This window comes from Ovis canadensis, chromosome 1 (assembly GCF_042477335.2).
Source record: "Ovis canadensis isolate MfBH-ARS-UI-01 breed Bighorn chromosome 1, ARS-UI_OviCan_v2, whole genome shotgun sequence".
Lineage (NCBI taxonomy): Eukaryota > Metazoa > Chordata > Mammalia > Artiodactyla > Bovidae > Ovis > Ovis canadensis.
Genome location: NC_091245.1, coordinates 43,317,583 through 43,339,035, shown reverse-complemented (window position 1 = coordinate 43,339,035; position 21,453 = coordinate 43,317,583). Strand labels below are relative to the sequence as shown.

The 21,453-nt window shown below is 38.0% G+C and overlaps 1 protein-coding gene and 1 long non-coding RNA gene across 27 annotated transcripts in view; both read right to left on the bottom strand.

Annotated features, from left to right (window-relative positions):
* The window catches only part of MIER1 (MIER1 transcriptional regulator), a 67,784-nt gene that overhangs the window by 8,760 nt on the left and 37,571 nt on the right, over positions 1 to 21,453 (bottom strand). For all 26 annotated transcript variants that reach the window (XR_011257785.1, XR_011257786.1, XM_069594065.1 and 23 more), the window contains 4 exons: positions 6,792 to 6,943; positions 5,517 to 5,598; positions 4,254 to 4,348; positions 961 to 1,088 (listed from right to left, as the gene is read on the bottom strand). Coding sequence is in view for 24 of the 26 variants with exons in the window: in XM_069594065.1 (XP_069450166.1) it covers positions 961 to 1,088; positions 4,254 to 4,348; positions 5,517 to 5,598; positions 6,792 to 6,943 (457 nt within the window). In the remaining 2 variants the exon portion in view is untranslated. The remainder of the gene's footprint in view (positions 1 to 960; positions 1,089 to 4,253; positions 4,349 to 5,516; positions 5,599 to 6,791; positions 6,944 to 21,453) is intronic.
* On the bottom strand, positions 11,841 to 17,715 carry LOC138442598 (uncharacterized). The gene is made up of 2 exons (XR_011257787.1): positions 13,728 to 17,715; positions 11,841 to 13,484 (listed from the first exon to the last, which is right to left on the bottom strand). It is a non-coding gene; the product is annotated as an uncharacterized lncRNA (long non-coding RNA).

Below are 21,453 nucleotides of genomic sequence, written 5' to 3'. Positions count from 1 at the left end.
ACAGGGAATAATAAAGGCAAGTATGGTAAAGTGAATTTCACTGGAAAGTTCATCAGTATTTTAGAGCAATACATGAAATAAAGGGTTCAATACTCTATTACTAAGTACTTAACAGTAACACATTACTAGTCAGATTGGGGATAATGTATCATTCCACAGCTAGACTAAAAGAAGCTAAGAGAATTTGGTGCATGGGGAGTGGATTAGACATATGAGGCATTTTGCTTAAAAAATGGATATAGTAACAAACTATACTCCCTCTATCACTAGGAATGAGCTAAAGTTGTATTTATTAAATATTATTTCTGTTAGAGGAAAAGGCTTCAGAATATTTAGGAAAAGGGAACTTATCATGTACATGTTCATTTCTCTATAAAATATTTTGTAACAAAAAAGAAAATCCAATTTGACCTGATTTATTATATTCCCATGTCTTTTCCCTTTGATATCATCTATATCCAGATCTTATTTTCTGTTCCCAAGATCTAAAATAGATTGATCAAGGAAAAATATTAATTTCTCTTCCTCTTTAAAGGATTTCTATTGGGCATATGGCCCTGTAAGTTTTAGAAAAGACAGTCTCTCCTATTCTTACTGCTCTCTTGGTGTTATTAAATCAAAACTGTATGTGCTTATACTGAGTGGAATAGAATTTAACAAAAACATGCTCTTTTCACAGCTCTTCTGATCCATCTCCTCTCAGGAATACTACTGAAAACATGTACTCTTAACATCTACTTTGATAAATTTGCTGTCTCAAATAATATGAACTGTAGTTTACAATGTTTTGTAAGACACTGAAAGTCTAAATACCCCATGAAGATGTCAATAAATGGATAAACTGAGGTTAGTGTCAACTTTTATCCTTTTAAAGAAAGAAGAGTCTAAAAATCACAATTCTCTCAAGAAAAATTTAGAAAAGCTTAGAAAAATGACTCAAAAAGAAAAAAATGAACTCACGTTACACCAGGATGAAGATTGTATTTCTTTTTTCCAAATCGTGTTTGTTGAGCAAAGAAATCGTAACGTTCAGATTTTTTCCACATATAATAGAATGCTACACATTCACCAACTGATCTTGTTCGAACCTGTAAGAAACAAATACTTGTTTTTAAGAATTATTTCCTCCTTAAACGAGTTATTTCATGAAAAAATCTTAAGTTTGAAAATAAATTTAGCTGACCTTTAAGTAATAAATAATAGCAGTTATAAAATATAATACAGTAGCAGCTGTGTTAAAAATTACTCTTTCTAAGCTCCCATTCAGAGAAATCATATATTGGCAACAGGTCTTCAGATACTAAGCATTATGCTTTTAAAGAGACTATCATATTCATTTACTATAAAAATAAATACTCCTTTATCGAAAATGTCTGGCAGTGGCATTTGAATTAAAATTAATGTTACAAGCAATATGCAAATACTTTTACTCACAGAACACATAGGGAGACTGAATTTAAATGCCCTTTTAAAGGATTCTCTTAATAATCCCAACACTGATCCAGACTCAGCTACTTACACTGTAGAAAGGCTAAAAATATTTTGGTGAGTTAAAAGCTATAATGCTAATATTTGTTTCAAATGAATATATCTTTCCTTTTCTCCTTTGTCTTTAGCTTCTCTTCTTTTCTCGGCTGTTTGTAAGGCTTTATTTGGGGGGCTCTAAAATCACTGCAGATGGTGACTGCAGCTATGAAAATTAAAAGATGCTTGCTCCTTGGAAGAAAAGCTAGGACAAACCTAGACAGCATATTAAAAAGCAGAGACATTACTTTGCCAACAAAGGTCTATCTAGTCAAAGCTATGGTTTTTCCAATAGTCATGTATGGATGTATAGTCCAACTATAAATATAAAGAAAGCTAAGCACTGAAGAACTGATGCTTTTGAGCTGTGGTGTTGAAGAAGACCCTTGAGAGTCCCTTAGGCTGCAAGGAGATCAAACCAGACAATCCTAAAGGAAATCAATCCTGAATACTCATTGGAAGGACTGATGCTGAAGCTGAAACTCCAATACTTTGGCCACCTTATGTGAAGAACTGACTCATTTGTAAAGACCCTGATGCTGGGAAAGATTGAAGGCAGGAGAAGAAGGGGACAACAGAAGATGAGACGGTTGGATGGCATTACCGACTCAATGGACATGAGTTTGAGTAAGCTCTGGGGGTTGGTGATGGACAGGGAAGCCTGGCATGCTACAGTCCGTGGGGTTGCAAAGAGTCGGACATGACTGAGCAACTGAACTGAATATTTGTTTACAAAATCACTCTAGTGGTTTACTGTGCTATACGTATTTGGGAAGTGAATGGCTCCCCTTACACATACTAAATATATGGGACTGGCAGATGATGATGTTGACAAAATTCCCTTTTTTGCTACTTTGCTTGTAGAGCTAATAGGGTTGCTGCATAGAAAATACTGGGAATTTAAAAGGAAAAGTGTATCTGAATGAGTGTTTGAGATGCAAGATGATATGCTTTAGCTCCTAAGTTTCTGGTCCTGAAGTTGGGTATCTGCTGTGGGACTGACTAGATCTAAGGTCAACTGTATGACATCCCTATCTTGTTAGGTGGCACCTATTTTTCTTTCTGCCCCTCTGATTGCACTTCATGACTTTGGCCCATGTTGCTTTAAGACAAAGCTATCAGTGTTTTAAAAACAAAAACCCCAATCACCTTCTCAAGCTATTTTTTGCTTCCTTTTTAGAATCTTATTCTAGAAGACAACTGTCAAGTCAACTGTACTTTACTGAAAGCAAAAACTGAAAAGACATTTTGTGGCATGCAAAAGTTAACAGTATCATGAAAAGTTGTCAATTAAGTAAGTCTGCATAATACAACCTACGATTAAGATCCAAATTTCAATTCCAGGTGTAAAAACAAAGAATATTTTCAATGGACTATTCCCCTCCCTCTTAAGAATTGTCCTCCCTATGGTTCACTGGAACAAACTTGTGAATTAGGTATAGGTCAGATGACTTTTGTAACACTAAAATACCACCATCACAAATATTCTTCATAAATAAGAAATCAAGGTCTTATTTCAATATCATGTTAAGACTTTTTTTGGCTAATAGCTTTAAGTAACCTACTAAGTTCTTACTCCTTAAAAAAGGATTTTGGTGGGGGGCGGGGGCAGGTATTGCTCCTGTGAGTTACATCAGCTTATCATCCCAGGGGTCCCCCTCTATAGCATGCTTGGGTCAGTATTGTTTGAATTTAAGCAGGAATGCTACAAAACTTTTTCAAAATGTTGGCCCTTTCAACCATGAGATCATTTGCTTTTCTTTAAATCAGAAACATATATAGCTAGTCATTAGCATAATACAGTCCTTTCACAGAGAAGTCACTATATTGGAGACTATCAGATGATTTGGTACAACATTAACATGGTTTGGCTACATCTTTTATATCAATGCTAAGACACAAAATTTCTCTCCTATTAGTTATGTCTGATGTCAAATAACACAATTAACAAAATTATCAACAATAAACTAAAGAACACCAAAATTGAGAAAAATCAACTGAGAATTTGTAAGCAACTATTTATGGAACATACAATAGATACTGTACATCCAGAGATATTAAAGAGGATGAGGACAGACTATTTATAGAGCTTCAGACTCAAGCCCATAAAGCCCAGACACTTTCAACATCACCCTAGGTAAGCCATCACACATCTGATACACCATCTTTGAGGACACATGTAAAGCCAAGTTCCTTGTTATTTATATTCACTAAAAATGTGACATTTATAAGCCTAGACATTACTTAATTTGCCATATTTAAATTTGAGATTTTAATTTTACCTGTCATAATTTCCCTTAGGAACATAATTTTTTATTCTTTACAATTATGCAGTTCTATTAAAAATCTTACCTGATTTCAGTTTAAGAGAATTAAGCCTAAATAAATTTGTAAGTAATTATGAAATTTGGGGGTATATAAATTAACACTGTACAGTTGATATTTATATGGCATGATATATACTCACACATCCCATTCAGGAGCTGATGAACATAATTTTAAACATCCAGTTCTTAAATGTTTCCAATAAATACCACATTGGGAACAGTCACTTGGCAAATATATGCCAGGAAGTCATATAGGCATAGGCATGCTTATTATAATCCCCTAAATACTAGCATATTATATATTCACTACAGAACTTTCAACATTAGAAAATATAGATTTCACATGACCCAGGTTAACTAAACTTATTTTTATAAAAAGAGACAACATGTATCATTACTTACTTTATTAGCCTGAATCAAATGGAAGTCCTTTCCATAGGCCTTCAACCCTTGTTCAAAATTTCTGCATTCTTCCTCTGTCCAAACAGATAATTCCTCTGACAAGATTCAGGGTGGGGGGTGGCGGGGGGAAAGTGGGGGAAGGAAACTGTTAAGCAATAATTTCCCAAATGCTGCACATAACAAAACCGCAAATAAAAATATAACTTTTGGTAACAACAGAAGTATTTTACTCCTGAGTTCTATTATTGACGGCTTCAAAAGATAAAAGTAATAAAACATCCTTATTTAATAAAATTTTGGATGATTTAGTCCCTAACTCTTCAACCTCAATTTAGGCCATTTCCTCTTTATTCTTTATGATCCAACTAAACCAGCCACCTTTCAATTCCTTAAACATTATTTTCTTTCTTTCTTTAGACTTTGTGCATGCTCTTCCCTTTGTCTAGAGGTTATTGTATGCCTCTTATCTCATCCCCCCTTTCACCTAGCTAATTCGTTTATAGCCCAGTAAAAATATTTTGTTCTAGAAGCTTTCTTTTACCGCCTCATTCTTTCCCCCAACTAGGTAAAGTCCCACTGTAGAAATTTTGAACAGAACACTTGAATTCTCCTTGGAAGAACTCAGAACTATTTTTCAGCTTTCCTACCTAGGCTCCAAGCACCAAGAGGTCAGGGGCCTTGTTTATAGTTAAATCCTCACAATTTAATAGGCCCTTCAATTTTTGTTGAATGAATGGTCTTTCGTTGGTTACACAATGATATATAAACAGTACTTTTAGTGAAGTGGGGGTGGGAACCAGTTTAGAGTAACAAAAGAATTTTAGCTATGGCTTCATTATTTATGAATCATGCTTGCCTCAGCAGAGAGACCTCAGTTCTCATCAATTATAAAGTGAAGGTAACATGTGTCACTTTACTCAGTTCACAGGACCATTACCAAGATCAAGTTAGAAAATATTTATAAATGCCTTGAAACTGAAAGGCATTATGTATTTTTATTTAAATGGTCTTATTTTCTCATAAAGGAAAGGACAATATTAACCCCGTTCCCCATAATGCCTTGTGTAATACTTGTTATATATAACAAGTTATAACAAACTATTATCCAACAGATATTTACTAAATTCAGAAAGATTAGTATTATTAAATTTAGGATATACCTAGTTATAATTTTTTAAACTTTTAAAATTTCAAAAAATTTAATAGCTTAAGGTTTAAACTTCTGCTATATCATGAAAAGAAAAAGTTAATATTTATGCTTACCTCTAGCTGCTTTTACATTAAATCTTAATCTTCTCAATGCTTCTTCTGTATCAAAACTGCATTTAACTAATTCATATAATGCCTAGAAAAATAAAAAGCTTCAATACGTAACCTGGACTACGAACAATTCAAGGTGACAATTTCTTAACTGAGTAAAGGCTTTTCTAGAATCCAATGTCTCCATCCTTTCTGGAGGACAAATAATTCGAGTGAGTGCAACATAAAAACCACTAAAGAAAAACAAACGTAATTAATTCCTGATAATTAACTGCCTCTAAATATGTAGAAAATACTGGATAAGCAAACCTCTGGCAGCGGCATGGTTTTCTAGGAGTTTAGAAATAAAAGGAAATCATCTTATAATAATCACAAGTCCTTTTTTTTTTAATGTTACTATTCAAAGATAATTTTAAACAATCAGAAAAGAAAAGCACTGGTGAAAAAGGTAAAGTATATAATGCTGTTATTAGGTTCATGGTAGGCACTGTTCTACTAGGTAAAGAATTACATTATCCCAGATGAGTATTCCCAGCTTAATGATATCCACAGATTCTCTGGGATATGCAAAGGAAGTTCAAAAAGCCTAATAAAAAAATATCTACAGGCAAAATATCAAAACTTCTACTGAGGCTTAAATACCAAAATTGAGTGTTGTCAATACTACATATATTATGCAAATTACCACCTCAGACTCCCTGCTGATGACATTACAGAGCTTCCTCTACTTACAAGGGGTCCCAAGAAACCCATCCTAAGTTGAAAATGTTAAGCCGAAAATGCACTTTATATACCTCACCTACTGAACATCATTGCTTTGCCTAGCCTACCTTAAATGTGCTCAGAACACTTACTTAGCTTACAACTGGGCAAAATCATCCAACACAAAGCCTGTATTATAATAAAGTGTTGACTATCTCACGTAATTTACTGAATACTGTACTGAAAATGAAAAGAATGGTTGTATGGATTCAGAATGGTTCTATCAGTTGTTCACCCTTGTGACTGCATGACTGACTGGGAGGTATGGCTTTCTGCCACTGCTCAGCATCACAAGAGATATTCAACCCTAGCCCAGGCAAACGTCAAAATTCAAAGCATGATTTCTGCTGAATGCATACTGCTTTCATACAATTATAGAGTCAAAAAATTTTAGGCTGATCCTTCGTTCAGAGACCACCTGTATAGAAACATTGGTGGATAGAAAAATACTGCGACAGCACTTAAACATATATGTGGTTAATGTATTTTGGGAAAAAATTGTTCTTATTCATGTACCTGTTCATTGTCTTTTATGTGAGATCCTTCAGGAATTGCTTCTACACCTTTCTCATCACCTGTTCTTCTAGACGCATCTTTAAGAAACACAATCACTTTGTCTTCTGGTAAGTATTCAGGGTCCCACAGGAGCTGATCATCATTTTCATATACTAAATTAGTAAAATATAATGTTAAAAATAACGCCAAAAATTGAGACAAGTTTTTGTTAATACATATTGAACAAATAACATACTTAGAGCCAAAGTGTTGACAACTAAGAGGTAAGGCATGGTCCCACTACCTGCTTGACTTCATTCTGAGGCAATATTTATAATTTAAGCAATCTAAACAGACAGGTACCACTTGATGCCCCTTTTAGATCTGGTCTGACTTACCAAATTCCAAGCTCTTTTAGCTTGAACAGCACTGTGCTGTGCTGAGTCATTCAGTCATGTCTGACTCTTTCCGACTCCATGGATTGTAGCCTACCAGGCTCCACTGTCCATGGGGATTCTCCAGGCAAGAATACTGAAGTGGGTTGCCATGCCCTTCTACAGATCTTCCCAACCCAGGGACTGAACCCAGGTCTCCCACACTGTAAGCCACCAGGGAAGCAGCTGAATAGCACTGCTGCTACTGCTAAGTCACTTCAGCCATGTCCGACTCTGTGTGACCCCAGAGACGGCAGCCCACCAGGCTCCCCCGTCCCTGGGATTTTCCAGGCAAGAACACTGGAGTGGGTTGCCATTTCCTTCTCCAATGCATGGAAGTTAAAAGTCAAAGTGAAGTCGCTCAGTCGTGTCCGACTCCTAGCCACCCCATGGACTGCAGCCTACCAGGCTCCTCTGTCCAAAGAATTTTCCAGGCAAGAGTACTGGAGTGGGGTGCCATTGCACTACCAACACTTAACTAATAATATTTGTATGATCCTGGCAAGTTACTTCCCTTCTTTCTGCCTCATCTGTGAAATGGGGAAAACAACCCTATTAAACAAGGTTTTAGGGATTTAAAGCAATTTAAAGCAATTGTGACACATTAAATAATGTTAAACTATAATTATGATTTCTGAATAGGAATGTCTAAATCAATGCTCACCAGATGTCAACAATGCTTATTTCCTGGTGGTAAGATTTGGGACAATTTTTTCTTACATCTTTGTACTTTTCCATGATGTTTGAAAACGTAAGTGTAAATCGTTATCATAATTTAAAAAGTCATTTTTTTAAAAAGCATTTAAGTTTCATCAGAATTTCCATTATAAAAAGACTTAAGGCCAAATTTCATCAAAATCTTTAAAGTGAGAGGACTGGAGAAGAAAGTAAGACAAGAGCCTTGTGGAATTCTACATGACAGGAAGACAAAAACAAACAAAATTAAGAAGGAACAGTCACAAGGCAGACAAAATATCAAAAGTATGGCAACAGAGCAGCAAAGGGAAAAAATGCTTCAGAAAATAGACTTTTAATTCTGTTAAACAAGCAGGATGAAGAATTTTTTAAATTAATTTTTATTGAAGGAACAGCTTTACATTTGCTCCTTGGAAGGAAAGTTATGACCAACCTAGACAGCATATTAAAAAGCAGAGACTTACTTTGCCAACAAAGATCCGTCTAGTCAAGGCTATGGTTTTTCTAGTGGTCATGTATGGATGTGAGAGTCAGGCTATAAGGAAAGCTGAGCGCGGAAGAATTGATGCTTTTGAACTGTGGTGTTGAAGAAGACTCTTGAGAGTCCCTTGAACTGCAAGGAGATCAACCAGTCCATCCTGAAGATTGGTCCTGGGTGTTCATTGGAGGGACTGATGTTGAAGTTGGAACTCCAATACTTTGGCCACCTGATGTGGAGAGCTGACTCATTTGAAAAGACCCTGATGCTGGGAAAGACTGAGCACAGGAGGAGAAGGGGACGAGAGGATGAGATGGTTGGATGGCATCACCGACACAATGGACACGGGTTTGGGTGGACTCCGGGAGTTGGTGACAGACAGGGAGGCCTGGCGTGCTGCGGTTCATGGGGTCACAAAGAGTCGGACACAACTGAGCGACTGAACTGAACTGCTTTACAGAATTTGTTTTCCCTTAAACCTCAACATGAAATCAGCCATAGGTACACATATATCCCCTCCCTTTTGAAACTCCCTCCCATCTCTCTCCCATCCCACCCTTCTACGTTGATACAGAGCCCCTGGTTGAGCTTCCTGAGCCATATAGCAAATTCCCGTTGGCTATTTTACATATGGTAGAGTAAGTTTCCATGTTACTCTTTCCATACATCTCACCCTCCTCCCCTCTCCCCATGTCCATAAGTCTATTCTCTATGTTGGTTTCTCCATTGCTGCTCTGTAAATAAATTCTTCAGTACCATTTTTCTACTTTCCGTAAATATGCACTGCTGCTGGTGCTGCTAAGTCGCTTCAGTCGTGTCTGACTCTGTGCGACCCCATAGATGGCAGCCCACTAAGCTCCCCCATCCGTGGGATTCTCCAGGCAAGAACACAGGAATGGGTTGCCATTTCCTTCTCCAATTCATGAAAGTGAAAAGTGAAAGTGAAGTCACTCAGTTGTGTCCGACCCTCAGTGACCCCGTGCACTGCAGCCTTCCAGGCATTAAAAGATATTTATCTTTCTAACTCACTTCACTCTGTACAGTAAGTTCTAGGTTCATCCACCTTCAGAACTGACTCAAATGCATTTCTTTTTAGGGCTGAGTAGTATTTCATCCTGTATATGTACCACTACTACTTTATCCATTCATCTCTCGATGGACATGTTGGTTGTTTCCATTTTCTAGCTATTGTAAACAGTGCTACAATCAACAGTGGGATACACATGTCTTTTTCAATTTTGGTTTGTTCAGGGTATATGCCTAGGAGTGGGATTGCTAGGCCATATGGTGGTTTTATTTCTAGTTTTTAAAGGAATCTCCATACTATCTTCCATAGTTGCTGTATCAATTTACATTCCCACCAACAGTGCAAGAGCATTCCCTTTTCTCCATGCCCTCTTCAACATTTATTGTTTGTGGACTTTTCAAAGATGGCCATTCTGACCAGTGTGAGGTGGTATCTCATTGTAGTTTTGATTTGCATTTCTCTAATGAGTGATATTTAGCATCTTTTCATGTGTTTGTTAGCCATCTGTATGTCTTCTTTGGAGAAATGTCTGTTTAGGTCTTTTCCCCACTTTTTGATTGGGTTGTCTGTTTTTCTGGCATTGAGCTGTATGAGCTGCTTGTTTATTTTGGAAATTAATCTTTTTTCGGTTGTTTCATTTGCTATTACTTTCTCGCATTCTGAGGGTTGTCTTTTCACCTTGCTTACTTTCTTTTGGTGTGCAAAGGCTTCTAAGTTTAATCAGGTCCAACTTGTTTACTTTTATTTATATTTCAGTTACTCTAGGAGGTGGGTCAGAGAGGATCTTGCTTTATGTCATCGAGTGTTCTGCCTTTTTTCTCTTAAGAGTTTTACAGTTTCTGGTCTTACATGTAGGTCTTTAATCCATTTTGAGTTTATCTACGTGTATGGAATACCAGACCACCTGACCTGTCTCTTGAGAAACCTATATGCAGGTCAGGAAGCAACAGTTAGAACTGGACATGGAACAACAAATTGGTTCCAAACAGGAAACAGAGTACATCAAGGCTGTATACTGTCACCCTGTGTATTTAACTTACATGCAGAGTATATCATGAGAAACGCTGGGCTGGAAGAAGCACAAGCTGGAATCAAGATTGCCGGGAGAAATATCAATAACCTCAGATATGCGGATGATACCACCCTTATGGCAGAAAGCGAAGAGGAACTAAAAAGCCTCTTGATGAAAGTGAAAGTGGAGAGTGAAAAAGTTGGTTTCAAGCTCAACATTCAGAAAACTAAGATCATGGCATCTAGTCCCATCACTCCATGGGATATAGATGGGGAAACAGTATCAGACTTTTTTTGGCTCCAAAATCACTGCAGATGGTGACTGCAGCCATGAAATTAAAAGACACTTACTCCTTGGAAGGAAAGTTATGACCAACCAAGACAGCATATTCAAAAGCAGAGACATTACTTTACCAACAAAGGTCTGTCTAGTCAAGGCTATGGTTTTTCCAGTGGTCATGTATGGACATGAGAGTTGGACTGTGAAGAAAGCTGAGTGACAAAGAATTGATGCTTTTGAACTGTGGTGCTGGAGAAGACTCTTGAGAGTCCCTTGGACAGCAAGGAGATCCAACCAGTCCATTCTGAAGGAGATCAGTCCCGGGTGTTCTTTGGAAGGAATGATGCTAAAGCTGAAACTCCTGTACTTTGGCCACCTCATGCATAGAGGTGACTCATTGGAAAAGACTCTGACGCTGGGAGGGATTGGGGGCAGGAGGAGAAGGGGACAACAGAGGATGAGATGGCTGGATGGCATCACCAACTCGATGGAGATGAGTTTGAGTGAACTCTGGGAGTTGGTGATGGACAGGGAGACCTGGTGTGCTGCGACTCATGGGGCAGCAAAGAGTCGGACACGACTGAGGGATTGAACTGATGAGTATAGTGTTAGGAAGTGTTGGCTGTCCAGTTTTCCAAGTACCATTTATTGAAGAGGTTGTCTTTGCTCCATTGTGTATTTTTACCTCCTCTGTCAAAAATAAGGTTCCTATAGGTGCATGGGTTTATTTCTGGGCTTTCTATCTTGTTCCATTGGTCTATTATTTCTGTTTTTGTGCCAGTACCATTGTGTCTTGATGACTGTAGCTTTGTAGCATAATCTGAAGTCAGGACATTTGATTCCTCCAGCTCCATTCTTCTTTCTCAAGACTGCTTTTGCTATTCAGGGCCTTTTGTGTTTCCGTATGAATTGTGTAATTTGATAGGGATCACACTGAATCTATAGACTGGTTTGGTAGTATAGTCATTTTCAGAATATTGATTCCTCCTACCCAGGAACATGAAATATCTCTCCATCAGTTTATGTCATCTTTCTCTCAATAGTGCCCTACAATTTTCTGTGTATATCTGTCTCCTTAGGTCATTCCTGGATATTTAATTTTTTGTTGCAATGGTGAATGGGATTGATTCCTTAATTTCTCTGATTTTTCATTGTTAGTATATAGAAATGCAAGTGATATCTGTGTATTGATTTTGTATCCTGTAACTTTGCTAAATTCACTGATTAGCTCTAGTAATTTTCTGATACCATCTTTAGGGTTTTCTACATACAGTATCATGTCATCTGCGAACAGTGAGAGCTTTACTTCTTTTCTGATCTGGATTCCTTTTATTTCTTTTTCTTCTCTGATTGCTGTAGCTAGGACTTCCAGAAGTATGCTGAATAATAGTGGTGAAAGTGGACACCCTTGTCTTGTTCCTGATCATAGGCTGAATGCTTTAACGTTTTTCACCATTGAGAATAATGTTTGCTGTAGGCTTATCATATATGGCCTTTACTATGTTCCTTCTATGCCTATTTTTTGAAGAGTTTTAATCATAAATGGGTGCTGAATTTTGTCAAAGGCTTTTTCTGCATCTGTTGAGATGATCATATGGTTTTTATCTTTCAATTTGTCAATATGGTGTATCACACTGACTCATTTGTGTATACTGAAGAATCCCTGCATTCCTGGAATAACCCAACTTGATCATGGTGTATGAGCTTTTTGATGTGTTGCTGAATTCTGTTTGCTAAAATTTTGTTGAGGATTTTTGCATCTATGTTCATCAGTGATACTGGCCAGTTTTCTTTTTTAGTGTTGTCTTTTTCTGGTTTTGGTATCAGGGTGATAGGGACCTCATAGAATGAGTTTGGAAGTGTTCCTTACTCTATAATTTTTGAAAGAGTATTAGAAGGAGAGGGATTAGCTCGTCTCTAAATGTTTGATACAATTCTCCTGTGAAGCCACCTGATTCTGGGCTTTTGATTTTTTGGGAGATTTTTGATCACAGATTCAGTGCTTTGATCACAGATTCAGTGCTTGTAACTGGGTTGTTCATTAATTTATATTTCCTCCTGGTTTAGTCTTGGGAGATTGAACTTTTCTAAGAATCTGTCCGTTTCTTCCTGGTTACCTATTTTATTGCCATATAGTTGTTTGTAATAATCTCTTATAATCTTTGTATTTCTGTGTTGTCTGCTGAAACCTCTCCATTTTCATTTCTAATTTTGTTGATTTGATTCTCCTCTCTTTTTCTTGATGAGTCTGGCTAAAGGCTTGTCAATTTTATCTTCTCAAAGAACCAGCTTTTAGTTTTATTAATCTTTACTAATTGTTTCATTTCTTTTTCATTTATTTCTACACAGATCTTTATTATTTCTTTCCTTCTACTAATTTTGGTGGGTTTTTTTTTGTTTTTTCTGGTTGTTTCAGGTGTAAAGTTAGGTTATCTATTCGAGTTTTTCTTGTTTCTTGAGGTAGGATTGTATTGTTATAAACTTCCCTCTAAGAACTGCTTTTGCTGCATCCCAGAGGTTTTGAGTTGTCGTGTTTTCATTGTCATTTGTTTCTAGAAATAATTTGATTTCACTTTTGATTTCTGTAGTAACCTATTGGTTATTTAGAAATGTGTTGCTTAACCTCCATGTGTTTGTGTTTCTTACAGGTTTTTTCTTGTAATTGCTATCTAGTCTCATAGTGCTGTGGTTGGAGAAGATGCTTGATACGATTTCAGCTTCCTTAAATTTACTGAGGTTTGATTTGTGACCCAAGATGTGGACTATCCTGGGGAATGTTCCATGTGCACTTGAGAAGAGGGTGTATTCTTCTGCATTTGGATGGAATGTCCTGAAGATATCAATGAGATCCATCTTATCTAATGTATCATTTAAGACTTGTGTTTCCTCATTAATTTTCTGTTTTGATGATCTGTCCATTGGTGTGCTGCTGCTGCTGCTAAGTCGCTTCAATCGTGTCCGACTCTGTGCGACCCCATAGACAGCAGCCCCCTAGGCTCCTCTGTCTCTGGGATTCTCCAGGCAAGAATACCGGAATGGGTGCCATTTCCTTCTCCAGTCCATTGGTGTGAGTGGGCTGCTAAAAGTCTCCTATTATTATTGTGTTAACTGTCAACTTCTTTTATGTCTGTGTTTGTCTTATATATTGAGGTGCTCCTATGTTGTGTGCATAGGTATTTACAATTGTTATGTCTTCCTCTTGTATTGATCCCTTAACTATTATATAGTGACCTTCCTTATCTCTTATAATCTTCTGGAAAGTCTATTTTGTCTGATAGGATTGCTACTTCAGCTTTCTTTTGCTTCTCATTTGCATGGAATATATTTTTCCATCCTCTCACTTTCACTCTATGTGTCTTGAAGTCTGAAGTGGGTTTCTTGTAGACAGCATACTTATGGGTCTTGTTTTGTATCCATTCAGCCAGTCTGTCTTTGGGCTGGAGCATTTAATCCATTTACATTTAAATTAATTTTTGATATGTATGTTGCTATTGCCGTTTTCTTAACTGCTTGGGGTTGATTTTGTAGATCTTTTTTCTTCTCGTGTATGTCTTGACTATGTAAGTCCCTTTAACATTTGTTGTTAAAGCTTATCTGGTGGTACTGAATTCTCTTAACTTTTGGTGGTCTGAAAAACTTTTTAATTTCTCCATTAATTTTGAATAAGATCCTTGCTGGGTACAGTAATCTCGGTTGTAGATTTTCCCTTTTCAGTACGTTAAATATATCCTGCCATTCCCTTCTGGCCTGCAGTTTCTCACACCCTTTTTGTCTTCTTCTGGGACCCCTATAATTGGAATGTTGGTGCCTTTGATATTGTCCCAGAGATCTCTGAGACGATCCTTAGTTCTTTTCATTCTTTTTACTTTATTCTGCTCTTCAGAAGTTGTTTCCACCATTTTTTCTTCCAGCTCATTGATGATTTGTTCTGCTTCAGATATTCTGCTATTGATTCCTCCTAGAACATTATTGAGATTTATTAATTTCAGTAATTGTGTTGTCTCTGTATGTTTATCCTTTAATTCTACTAGGTCTTTGTTAATTGATTCTTACATTTGCTTCATTTTGTTTTCAAGGTCTTTGATTATCTTTACTATGATTATTCTGAATTCTCAGGGAGTTTGCCTATTTCTTCATTTATTTTCACTTCCGTGTTTCTAGTTTGTTCCTTCATTTGTGCAGTATTTCTCTGCATTTTCTTTTTTTCTTCAAATTTATTGTTTGAGGTCTCCTTTTCCAAGGTGACTTCAAGGTGAATTCTTTCTTTCTTTTGGTTTCTGCCCTCCTAAGGTTGGCCCAGTGGTTTGTGTAAGTTTAACAGGGTGAGTACTGAGTTTTTGTTTGTTTTCCTCTGATGGGCAAGGCTGAGTGAGGTGGTAATCCAGTCTTCTGATGACTAGGTTTATATTTTTGTTTTGTTTGTTGTTTAGATGAGGCGTCCTGCACAGGTTGCTACTGGTGGTTGGGTGATGCTAGGTCTTGTATTCAAGTGGTTTCCCTTGTGTGAGTTCTCACTATGTGATATCCCTAGGGTTAGTTCTCCAGTAGTCTAGGGTCTTGTAGTCAGTGCTCCCACTCCAAAGGCTCAGGACTTGATCTCTGGTCAGGAATGAAGATTTCACAAGTGGTTTGTCATGGCATTAACTGAGATTAAAACAAATATCCAAAAATGAGAAGCCAAAGATGAACCCCAGACAAGTGGCAGTTATGAAATCAGGCAAATAATAATTAAAATAATGGAACATACATATACATATACATCCATGAGCAAAGTCAAAACAGTCCAACAAAAATAAAGTACGGTAGACTGACCCAGTGAACAAAGAAAGTAAAAAATTATATTTACCAGTAAAGAACAAAACTAACTGAAGCACAAACTGGAAAACAAAACTAAAGCAGGTGCTAAGTGGGGAATAAAGCAATGAAAATAAAACTAACAAATATGTTGAGTGGAAAAGAGAGAAAGAAAAGAGAACAGATATGCAAGTTTACAAAGAGGTAGATAAAGAAGATTTATATACATTAAAGATTAACTGCAAGGGGAAAAGAACAGCAGGAAAAGCAAACAAAGGAATAAATGTAGAAAAACAGTATGTTTAAAAAATTAAAAATAAATAAGAGAAAAGAAAAAAAAAGGCAGGGGGCAGGAACTTCACAGAACTGCAGAAGCCCAATGTAGAGGCAGAGGTTTATAACAGCAATAAAAAATGTTTTTTTGGTGTGTGTGACTGAGGAAAAAACGTGACTGAAGGGGGGGGGTGGGGTGGGGAAAAAATCTCAGAAGAAAAAAAAATCCAAAAGAAGCTACAGAACAAGTCAAAACAACAACGAATGTTTCTCTTGAATCACTGCTGTCAGAGTCCTTTTCCTCACTGGGAGTTACTGTCCACTCACCTCCTTAGGATGCCCTCCGACACTGCTGATCTCTGACCTGCTGTGGGGGCAGTTCAGACTCTTATCTAGTCCTACTCCTGTGTGTTCTTGCTTCCAATGTCCACAGCTAACAGGACTAGTGTGTTTTCTTTTGTGGCAGCTCTCAATGACCTTTTATATATTCCACAGACACAGTCTGTCCAACTGATTGTGTGGATTTAATGTGCAGGTTGTACAGCCAGTGGGAAGGTTTTGGGTCTTCTTCCTTAGTCACACTGCCCCTGGGTTTCAACTGTGGTTTTATTTCCACCGCTGGATGTGGGTCGTCCACTGAGGTTTGCTCCTGGGGCTTCCCTGGAGGACTTGGGTTTGCCCCCATGAGGGCCAGGTATGGAGGTGGTGCAGCTGCTTGGGTGACAAGGGTTCTGGCAGCACCAGGTACTGAGGGGAGATGGCAGCTAGGGCAGCAGGAAATATAGTGCTCTAGAAGGATATGGCAACCAGTACTGGCCAATACACTCCAGTATTCTTGCCTGGAGAACCCCCCTCCCTGACAGAGAAGCCTGGTAGGCCACAGTTTACAGGGTCGCAAAGACTCAGACACTATCGAAGTGACCCTGCACGTAGAGACGCAAGACTTTTTTGCCTGTGGCAGCTCTGCCCCAGTGAGAGTTGAGCTTGAAGGTGACGCAGCTGCTTGGCTTGCTGGAACCCTGGTGGCGCCAAGTTGTGCAGGGACACACGGACTGCTTCTGCCACAAGCATTATGGCTTTATCAGTCTTTTTTCGAGCCTCTTGCAGCTGGCGATCAGAAGGCCTTTTTAGCCAGTCTTTCTCTGTGGCTCTGCCCATTCAGGCACTTAGAGGGCTCTCTTGCCTGGGGTCCTTCTCTACTGTTCAGAGTGCCAGGCATATAGAGGGGCCCCCTGGCTGGGGTCTTGCTCTACAGTTCAGTGCATCAGGCATTTGATGGGTCAGCCTCTCTACTGTTCAGCTGCCAATGCTGGTAGTGTGGGGAGAGAGACATTATAGTGATGGCTCCACCCCCTACACGTGACTCAACAGTATTGCCTTGCTTCCATGGCTGCCCAGCTTTCCTCCACAGGCATTTCCCACTACAATCTCCTCCCTCACATCCCCTAGATCTGTCTCTCCACAGTCAACAGCAGACCTTGTCCTGGGATTGCTCCATAATCCCTAAACTCCAGCTCCCAGCTGCTGCATCTTCCAGGAGACCTGTGTCCCTGTCTGGGATATGTATGGCTACAGCAAGGACTGTCTGACTCTCATTCCATTTAGGCTGCCACAGATCAGCTGTTTCACTCACAAACCTCTTTTGAAAAAAAGTCCCATTATGAGGGAGGAAGACAGAGTAAGTAGCTAGAGAAGAAGCATAGCTGAAGAACTTTTTGGTTTTGTTTGTTGGTGTTTAAAGATAGGAGACGTGAGTGCATGCTAAGTCACTTCAATAGTGTCTCTTTGTGGACTGTAGCCTGCCAGGCTCCTCTGTCCATGGATTCTCCCAGGAAGAATACTGGAGTGGGTTGCCATGCTCTCCTTCAGGGGATCTTCCCAACCCAGGGATCAAGACCCTGTCTTTCTGCAGCTCCTGCACTGCAGGTGGATTCTTAACCACTGAATCACTGGGGAAGCCCAAGATAGGAGACATAACCACTTAGATGCCAAAAGAAAGGAGCCAGCTAGAGAAAAGACTTTGAATTTAAGTCAAAGGATAGCTGACAGTGTCAAACTTCCTTGTTTGACACATACCAGGTACTGTGTTAAGTGTTTTCTTATAAATTACCTTATCCCTACCCACTCCCCTGTCACTACACACAAACACTTCAAAATATTACACCCTTGTTTCCCAAAAGAGTATAAATCAAAAGACAATCTCTAGAAAATTTTCCTTAGTAAACTGCATTTTTCTAACCCACTGATATAATCCTACTGAAACTCTGCAAACTGTAAATACAATAAACTCCCATGATAAAGGGAATTTGGATATACTGCTATTGATTTCTGGGCTCTACTCAGCCTGTTTCCATACTACAGTCCATATAGTCTTGGTTCGAGAGTGGGAGAAGGACAGCGCCTTACAATGAAACCCTGATTCAGGAAGAAGACATTGGAGGGTGGGTCCCTGAGTCCCCAGTGTTCTTCCAGATACTCCCATGAAACAAGCACACACTACCTGAGAAATACTTCTGGAGTCAATCTGGAAGTCCCAAGTCACAGGTTGCAAACACATCCTTGTTTAAACTGAGTACACAAACATGGCTCAGATGGTAAAGAAACTGCCTGTAATACAGAAGACCTAAGTTCGATCCCAAGATCCCCTGAAGAAAGTAATGGCTACCCATTTCAGTATTTTTGCCTGGAGAATTCCATGGACGAGAAGCCTGGCAGGCTAGTCCATGAGATCACAAAGAGTCGGGCATGACTGCAACTGAACGTGCATGAACGTCAGTCAGACAGGATAACCCTGAGAATATGATACTTAATGCTACAGAATTACTATATATTAAAAACGACCATGATTCCTGGTCCAGGAAGATTTCACGTGCCACAGAGCAACTAAGTCTGTATGCCACAACTACCGAGCCTGTGTTCTAGAGCCCAGGAACCATAACTACTGAAGCCCGTGTGCCCTAGAGTCCCCGTGCTCCACAAGAGAAGCCACCACAATGAGAAGGCCATGCACCCCCATGAAGAGTAGCCCCCACCTGCCCCAGTACAGAAAAGCCCATGGAGCTACAAAGACCCAGCACAGCCAAAAATAAAAATCAAAATTGTTAAAAAAAATGTTTTGTTTTTTTTTAAACAACACAGTTGAGAATAGCTAGAATTCTTAGAGAATAAACCACACTGCCTTAATTGGTTCCAGAAGTAGATGGATTATTTGGCAGTTAAGTTTATATTCTAAATAAAATATGATTTTTGACTATGTTCTAAATAGAACAGGAAACACAACTGGTATTTATTAAATGTCTACTGAAGAATGACTAAATGCCAACAGAAATGTGACTTCTATGATAAAACACAAGAAAATATGGAGGAACGATCTCTATAAATGACATTAACCTCTATAAATATAACAGCAATAGAAAGAAAAAATTCCCCATGATAAATAATTAGTATAACTTCATGAACACACTGGATTTTGAAAGATTCCAATCACTGAAATGTAACAGAATCTTCTGAAACTACTTCATTCTAACGAATTACCAAATTTAAATATTAGAACTTTTAAAAAGCAATCATAAGTATATCTACCTTATATTACTGAAAAATAATTTACAAGTGGTTATAAATAAGTGAAAGAGTTCAGAAGACAAGAGCTCATATAATATATTAGCACAGGTTAATTGAGAAAGTGATTTTTAAGGCATTTTAAAGTGTGTCAGATAGTCAAAAATGAATTCAAAATAATTTAACAAAGTTCATTATGTGTGTGTTGGGGGTGAGAAGGGAAAAGACTAACGTAGAAAACTGCGAAACTACTACCACAAAATCATAAACTTTGACAATATGGGAAATTCCTAGTGACTACAAATAAATGTGAATAAATAATTTATTAACCTCTGGTTTCTGTGTCATCACATTTTAATGCTCAACTGCCTGTTTCAACAGTATTATTATCAACTAAGCGTAATATATGTGTTCATTTTTCAGTAAGTAACTTAAGAATCAATAATTTGTCTAATGTTCATTAGAAACAACAATTCACACAGTCCTCTGCTAGCGCTGAGCAAGTTTACTCTAAAACTTACATCATGCAAGCATGAAAATTTGGAAATACCTTATTTCTTTGCCTTTTTTCCCTAAGTAGTCCATCTAATTCTCAACTAATCTAGTAAAGGGTTCTCAGTTTTAGCATTACTGACACCTTTGGCCAGAGAACTCTTAATCTGGGGAAAGGGGTCCTGTGCATTTTAAGATGTTTACCAAGCACCTGAACTATTTAGAATTATCTCAAAGATACAGCATTTACTCAGTTTTTAGTACATGGGAGAAACAATCATGGTTTTCATATGCCCAGAGAACTTTTTTGCGAATCAAACCCTTTTCATATAGTCTGAGCAGGGTTGACACTGCACCCTGGAGCCCAAAGAAGAGATAAATAAGCCAGAGTATTCACTCAACTCTTGGGTCACACTAATTACTTCTGGTTGGGTAAGATTCAAGCTGAGTCAATAGAAGCTCTCTCTAGGACTTTTGCTGTAGCAAAGCGGGATGGGGAAGTTCTCATTTTTCCTGGTTCCTGACTAGGATCGTGAAAAGTGTCAGTCATGAGCTCCCAGGAGCCATCCTACCTTGTCTGACAATAAAGGAAAGAGGCAAAGGAGAAATATCTAATATTATAAAAAGCCCTAAATCCAGTTTTATTTGAAGACAGATTAGCCAGAACTTCCTAGTAAAGCAATCAAGTAAATTCTTTTTTGCTAAAGCTAACTGAACTCAGTTTAAACTGTCACCTGCAAGCAAAAGAGCATAAATGGATACTTTCTGAAAATCTGAATGATAAAACCTAAACATAAGGATAAGATTAATGATTTACTGGACATTAATGTTATTTATCGAGCATTTTCTATGTGTCAAACACTGCGCCCCTAAGTGCCACACATGACAACATCACATGTAACTCCTGAGAAAAAGCTCTATAAATACTTGCTATTTTAAGTATTTGCTATTTTTTAGATGAGAAAAAGCAGGTAAGTAATCTGTCCAAGGCCAAATGCCTAGATAGCCTCAAGTTCACTGACTCCATATTAAGTTCTGTTAACACTATTCTGCAACCATCCAGTAACTCAAATGTTTACAAAGTGTCTATGTTTTAGATCACTTGAGGTATACTAAGGATACAAAGCTGAATAAACAAATGATTATAATATACTCTGTTAACTATAAACGATCACTTACATAAATTTAAGAGAAAAGCTTTATCAATATCTCTTCAGGATACTCAGTAACAGGGTTTAAAGCAATGAAAAATTCTAATCAATCTGCCAAAGAACTTCTTACTGTGTGGATACCAAGATATCATAAAGTCTTGTGATTCATATCAAAATCACCCAAACTAAATGCTCACCGTTTTGAATCTGCTCACCAAATCGATGAAAAATACTCTATAAAACTTTTTCTATAAGGGAAAAAGGCTCTAATCAGCACTATCCCTTTGACAGTTTTATTTCATAGTGTGGTTTACTGAATAGTTTAACAAGGGTTTGGTTCATGTGCACAGGTTAACCTAAATGCAGATGAATTCTTAATCATCATGACAAAGGTATGAATTTCTATTACAGAACTATAAAACCGAGGAAAGGACCTGAACCACAGTGACTCCTCTAAAGCAGTAACTGTGTTAAATCTCATCTGATCCT